Here is a 6,682-nt window from a genome sequence, read left to right as displayed (position 1 = left end):
TTGTTCATTTTGTTATAAAGTCACAGATATGAAGGTGAGTTTTATTTTCTTTAAACTTTGTTGCTAACATTAGCTTTAGCTTATGCTAATCTGATAATCTGCTATTTAAGTATCTAAACATTTTAATCCATTGTAACAGACGATGTTTATTTTCAGGTATATTCTGTGTTTATTGTCATTAGTGTCAGTTTATGAATTCATGTAATAAAATCAGATGAAATCAGATCTAAGATGGAGTCCAACAGTTTTTATTGTTCAAACTCTGAACGTTTCAGTTCGACTCGAAGCTGCAGCTCGTTTCTATGGTAACTAACATCTCTGAGCTGCAGGGATTAAAACATGGGATTAAAGCGGTGATGTCACACGTCGGCTTCTCTACTTCTCCTTGGGCGCCATGTCGTCTCCGCCCGACACGTTGCCTTCCTCATCGTCATCCTCGCCGGCGCCGATGATTCCCTTCAGGTAGGAGCGTTTGAACTCCTGGAACACCAACTCATCCTCCGCCTCACTGGGAACAGCAGGAGCATCAGAGTCAGAGCAAAACCCCCAGAGACGGAAACGGACTCAGGACAAAACTCAAGACTCCCACCGTAACCCAACATGATTCCTAACTGATCTGTCAATGTTCTCTCATGTTTGTGTTAAAGCTGCAAACTATTCCATGAACTCAACCTGCATCTCATCTGACATTAAAGAAAACAAAAACAAACACGTTGGGCGCCCAGGTGTCGCCACCAACATGGCGGCAGGAGCTTCCTGTTCAACCGGATCAGAAGAGATGACGAACAAAACCAAGAGGAAAAGGAACCGTGCAGCAGAGGGAAGAATCTGATCAATGAGAACAGGAAGTGTCTTTAGTTGCTGTCATAGTTACCTCTCCTTCACTGCAGGCAGCAAGAAAATCAAAGTGGAGAGAAAAGGAGGTGAAAGACGGAAGGAGGTCCGATGGACCGGAGAGATCAGGAGCAGAGAAAGTTCTACCTGCTTCTGGTTTGGGATGCATGAGTGTGAAGGGAACCTCCAGGCCGACCTCACTGCAACACACACACACACACACACACACACACACACACACCACACACCACACACCAGACTCAGGATAAACAGGCCGAGTCCAACATTCATGATGTTTCCAGAGTCTGAACTCACCTGGATCCCATCATCCTGCCAGCAGAGGGAGACAAACATGAGATCAGATCACAGCAGAAACGCTTCAGAGGAAACAGAAGCCAAAGAGCCGCTGAGGCTCCGATCCGTCATTTCATCCTGATATGGAAACAGTGAAACGTTTAATCTGAGCTCCAATAAAAACCTCAGTGAATCTGAAGCAATGAAAGCTTTTCAGATTCTTCTGTTTTCTCATTCACATCAGTTTTCCTTCTCATTAATCTCCTTTAAACTCAAAACATTTTGTTTTCTCAGGTTTTTTCTCTTCACCTGGTCCAGCGTTCTGATTGGCTGAGGTTACTTCCTGGAGGAGCGCTGACATGATGCTGCCACTTCCTGACTGTTTTGGATTTTGTGGTGCAATAAACTGAATTGGATGAAGATTTCTCTAACATCTGATGATCTGAAAGGTTGATGTGATTTTGATCGTTGTAGGAAAATCAGAGGAAAATGGACCAACCCTCCGATGATGAGCTTCACCATGACTTTGTATGAAACCATGATTCCCAGAACCTCCTTCAGGACGCCTTCCTTCACGCTGAAACAGAACAGACGTTTCAGATGCTGCCGGTTCAGATGCTGCCAGTTCAGTGGGGCGGCGCTTTGGCGTGGAGCGCGGCTCACATGCTGGACGAGGCCAGGTTGGTGTCTTCGTGCTTCAGCTTCCCGTCCAGAGCGATGCCTCTCCTCTCTCGGTTGTTGGCCAGCAGCGGCAGCAGCTTGTAGACCTTCTGCAGTGTCGCGCCGGCAGACACCGAGTCCCTGAGATGGAGACGAGATGCAGCGTGAAAACACAGAGAGCAACAAGCAGGAGCAACAAGCAGGAGCAACAAGCAGGTTAAATAAAGAGAAAAAAACAAAAAGGCATTCTGGTCTCTAAAAACACTTTATGAGGACGTACATCTGAATGAATAAACTTCACTAAGTCATTCAGCCAGAAATGTTGGGACAGAAAATAAAAACCAGTTGCAGTTCCTGCATGAACCACCAGATGGAAGACTTTTCTCTTTTGAGTTTTGGCTGCAAAAACATTAAATCTGTTTAATTCATCCAACAACAAATAAAAAAATGTGAAGTTTTTGTTCCTCAGTCAAACTCCAAACAAACACAGCAGCTTCTATTGTTTACATTTTACAGGTTTTATTTCCTGTAGGAAAATGTTTCCAGTCAGACATCTATTGACGTTACACACTTTGACCTGCAGTCGGTTCTCAGAAGCCCAGGCTGGAGGATTTTTCCTGAAATTCACTGACAACAAAAATCTGCTAAAATAGTTTTGTGCTTCAATAAACATGAAGCAGAAAAAAATCCCAAATATTTATCAGCTGAAGAGAAAACATCTAAAACCGTAAAAACATTTATTTATTCTAAAACATTAATGACTTTCCTGAAACCAGATCAGCGTTTCAACTGCATGATGGTAAAATCAACTTAATTACACATCAACTGAACAGAAACAATTAATTAACAGGTAATTAACTGTTAACAGTTGAATAAATCAGACTCGCTGATTAACCTGTAACTAACCATCATCTGGATCAAAACTGCTAACCCTGCGATTCTGCCAATTATTACCCAGAATCCTCGATGTCCACACATTTGACGTAGCTGTCGTTGGAGTACAGCACCACCGTGGCAACCTGGTCAACTGAGAAGAGAGACATTCAGGTGAGTTTGTATTAAAGCGTGATGATGTCATCATCAGAGTCAGGTGTGTGTACCTGAAAGGACGACGTTCTTGATGTTTTTGTTGGAGTTGTTGGTGATGTTGACGTGAGCGTGGATCGTCTCTCCGTGGTAATAAAGCTAAACATGATTTAAGATCAAACAATAAATCTGAGGAATTACAGGTTTGACTGTAAATGAAAGAATCAGTGAGACGCTCCACCTGTTTGTCCAGAGAGACTTTGACATGCAGCGGTTTGTCGGACATGACGAAGTCTTTGGTGGTTTCAACGGAAGGTGGCGCCCCCTGCATGTCTGGAGCGTACTGGACCTTCCTGATCATCAGCTTCACCGTGCTCCTGTCGGACAAACGGATGTTCAGCATTTGCTCACCGACAGCTTCGGCCGTCAGGACAGAGGACGCTCACCGTTTGCGAACTTTCGCATCCTGACTCTCAGCGCTGAAGGCTTTAATCTCAAACTCCACGGCACATTGCTGCAGAAACGGAGACGGTTTGGGTTTTTACTGAAGGGAGACCTGGGGGGACGGCCAGTGGGGGAAATCTGGGCCGAAGCGGCCGATGTGAGGGTGGAGTTACAGAGAGAAGACAGACTGGGCTCCACACGCAGACCGAGGTTTGGAGGAACACAGTCAGCATCAGAGTTCTACCAAAATATGGCTAAAGTCTTCATCATCATAAATAAATCTGGTTTCATTCAGTCAGAACACTTTCTGATAAAGTTAGGAAGTCGTGTCTCTGTTGTCTGATGTGTTTTATTCTAATATCTATAATCAATAAACACACAGATATTGGAGCAGGGAGGTAAACGCTGGATAAAAACAGATGATTGGAGCCAGTTTGGTTCACACAAGTTTTGGTGTGAAGCTGAAATGAACCTGGACCAAAACTGAAGTCATCCAGAATTAAACGCGGCTCACCTTCCCAACGTCATGGGGTGCTGGTTGGAGAGCCACTGAGCAAGGCAGGTTGTCAGGAAACTGGGAAGAAAAACAAATGAAGGTTTCTCCTGGCTCTGCAGGAAGGCTGACTGTGATTGGCTGCTCGGGTCACCTCGAAGAAGAAGGGGTATGCGTTGTTGCCCAGCTTGCGCAGCAGCTTGGCCTGGACCTTGGTGTGGACGCCCTTCTCCCGGTCCTGCAGCGGCGGGTACACCTGGCGGGTGGACAGGTACAGCTCCCGGCGGAACGCGATGCCGATCACGTCCATGTCGTCGCGGCCGTAGCGGAAGATGCAGGACAGGGTGACGAACACTAGAGGGCAGAAGAGGCACAAGCAGCTGTTCTGATCAGCGACATGTAATAAAAGATTTTCAACTAGATGCAGAAGAGCTGACAAAAAATGATCTCCATTGGCTAATGTGTTACCATGGTAAACATCTTTTCTTTGCTCAGTTTGTTCACTAATACATAACCAATGATCTGTGATTGAGTTTGAGCTCCACCCCTTTTCCCAGAATGCACCACATTCTGCCCAGGGCCCCATAAAACCGAGGACCGGCCCTTCTTCTTACAACAAGGGCCACAAGTATTCATACCCCTGGCACATTTAGATTGTAAATGACTTTCATTGAACCAAAACTCACATCTCCAAAAACATAATAAATCTATTTTATTTTTCATTTTTCTGTTTTCATTTGCATTTATTAAAACAAAAGAAAATTGCAAAAATTACAAAAATCTCCCGACCATCACAGAGATCAAATGTTTTCTCTCTTCTGAGCAAATTTTTACACTTTTCCTTTTGATGATTTATCCTTGATAAAGAATCAAAGATAAATCATCTTTGATGATTTATTGTTAAAGATGAAAGGAAGCCCTCTTTTCCATCACCCTAATGCTCCATCACAGATTTTCTATCAGATTTATTTATTCCCAGTCAGAAGAAACGTGTTAAAATGAAAACATTTCTAAATTTCCCAGGTGTATGAATAGTTTTGGCCTGAATGATTTTCCTGATGAATTTTGGCTCTAAACTAAAATATTCCCATCATGTTTTCATTTCTTGGCCATCAGGAGAGGAAAACATTCCCAGACCTTTCCTCCCAGCCAGGGCCTCCGGGTCGATGAGGACGACGCCATCTGTTGGTGGAACAGGAAAAAGCAGGTCAGCGGTTCTGGTTCTGAAATGTTTCCTGATTCTTCTGGTTCCGGATGGATCCGGCTGTGAGACTGACCCACTGGATCCACAGAGTCCATCCGGTCCACGAAGTCTCTCTTCCCCATGAAAACGCCCACCTGAAACATCCAGCAGCCGTTTGTCACTGCGACGCTTTGACTCACACATTTAAGGAAATAAATCTATTTAAATCTGGTGTCTAAAGAGTCACCAGCAGAAAAAGATTTATTAATAAATTCCACTTTATTATCAGACAATTCAATTCAGACAGTAACAAACAATAATTTGAGTTACTCATATTTTAAGCAGATAAAATGTTTAAAGGGAAGTTCTGGATGTAATTTTTGATTTAAGTCATAAATATAAACTTTAATACAGGAATCACAGTTTATTTGGTTTTATTATCCTTTCAAACAGTAAAATATTACATCTGGGACAGCAGGTATAAAACTCCCTTCATGAGTGGAAACTCCCAAACAGCTGCTTGTTCTTCTGCATGTTTAAAACTCTTTGGTGCAGAAGTGAAACTCGCATCGTTTTCTGATGTCATTCAGATGAAACAACCTGCTGAGCCTCAGTTCCTGTAGAAACTCCTCAGAAAGCAGCAGCTGCTGCTCAGCTGCAAACCTTCATCTCCTCCAGGAGTTTCACCACAGAAAGCAGGAAATGTTTTCAGGGTTAAACGGTTTAATTTCTGAGATGATGTCACTGTGGAGCAGGACTGAAGCTCTGAGTTCATTTCTGTCTTCACTGAGATAAAACCATCTGTAACTAAACAGGAAGTGGATCCAATGGATCCTGTTTTAGTTTGTTTCACTCACCGACTTGTCTTTGCAGGTTTTCTTAAAAATGACATTTTTTGGACTCATGATGGTGGAGATGGAGAAAAGCTGAACTGAGGAACAAGCAGACAGAAAGAAATGTCATGACCTTCAGGCTGGAGCAGGTTTGACCTTCAATGTCTCATTTACATCCAGCAGATTCTCAGTTTGCATCAGTTCGGTAAAGTTTGAGTCCAAATACATGTTAGCATGTCAGCATGAAGTTGAGTATCTTCAGGTTTAGTTTTATCTCCCTCTAGCGGCCAAAATGATGCACTGCAGCTTCAAACTGGTTAAAAAAAACTGTAAACACATTTCTTTAAAAAATAAAAAATAAATAACTTAAAAACAATATGTTATAGAATTAGTCAAATAATCTACTTTATAACTGAATAACATCAGATGAACATTAACAGATTTCCATCATTGCTTCTGTTTTCAGTTGAACTTTTTAGTAAAATAATAAACTGTTTACTGTAGTTAATGAAATTAAGATGAAGAGGAAAACATGTAAACAGACTTCAGCTGCTGAGCCTCTTAATCCTGTTAAAATCCTCCCACTGATCTGGACCAGAACTTTCTGCTCACAGAACCAGAACCGATCTGCTCCAACTGGAGCTTCTAACATCAAACATGATTCTCTCTGGGTTTATAATAATAATTATTAAAGCATTTTCTTCATCACTCATCCTCTGAATCATGTAGAAATATAATAAACGTTAGTTTAGTGTGTCCTGCTCCAGAGAGAGTTCTGGTTCCTCCTGAATCGGGCCGTTTCCCATCCGGACTCCTCCCACAGTAAACAGATAAAACACGATAACCTGCAGGTCGGATCCGAGTGACTCACCTGTGCTGCAGAGGTTCTGAATGAGAGGAGGAGACCGGCCCGGT

At 42.8% G+C, this 6,682-nt stretch overlaps 1 protein-coding gene across 3 annotated transcripts; it reads right to left on the bottom strand.

Moving 5' to 3' along the window:
* Nucleotides 1-232: 232 nt before the first annotated feature.
* LOC129351726 (S-arrestin-like) lies at nucleotides 233-6,682 on the bottom strand. Of its 3 annotated transcripts, XM_055020644.1 has the most exons (16): nucleotides 6,639-6,681; nucleotides 5,792-5,865; nucleotides 5,029-5,089; nucleotides 4,889-4,933; nucleotides 3,906-4,105; nucleotides 3,773-3,832; nucleotides 3,261-3,328; nucleotides 3,056-3,191; nucleotides 2,889-2,973; nucleotides 2,743-2,815; nucleotides 1,792-1,929; nucleotides 1,628-1,705; nucleotides 1,150-1,164; nucleotides 982-1,034; nucleotides 875-884; nucleotides 233-508 (listed from the first exon to the last, which is right to left on the bottom strand). In XM_055020644.1, the coding sequence occupies exons 2-16, from the start codon at nucleotides 5,837-5,839 to the stop codon at nucleotides 376-378; spliced, it is 1,203 nt and encodes a 400-aa protein (XP_054876619.1). In that variant the 5' UTR covers nucleotides 5,840-5,865; nucleotides 6,639-6,681; the 3' UTR covers nucleotides 233-375. The 3 variants fall into 3 exon arrangements, with proteins under 3 accessions (XP_054876619.1, XP_054876620.1, XP_054876618.1); XM_055020645.1 differs by lacking the exon at nucleotides 875-884; XM_055020643.1 differs by having other exon boundaries at nucleotides 397-1,034; nucleotides 6,639-6,682.

Source organism: Poeciliopsis prolifica, unplaced genomic scaffold (assembly GCF_027474105.1).
Source record: "Poeciliopsis prolifica strain line A6 unplaced genomic scaffold, Auburn_PproV2 SCAFFOLD069, whole genome shotgun sequence".
NCBI classification, from domain to species: Eukaryota; Metazoa; Chordata; class Actinopteri; order Cyprinodontiformes; family Poeciliidae; genus Poeciliopsis; species Poeciliopsis prolifica.
This window is presented reverse-complemented; position numbering and strand designations above follow the sequence as displayed.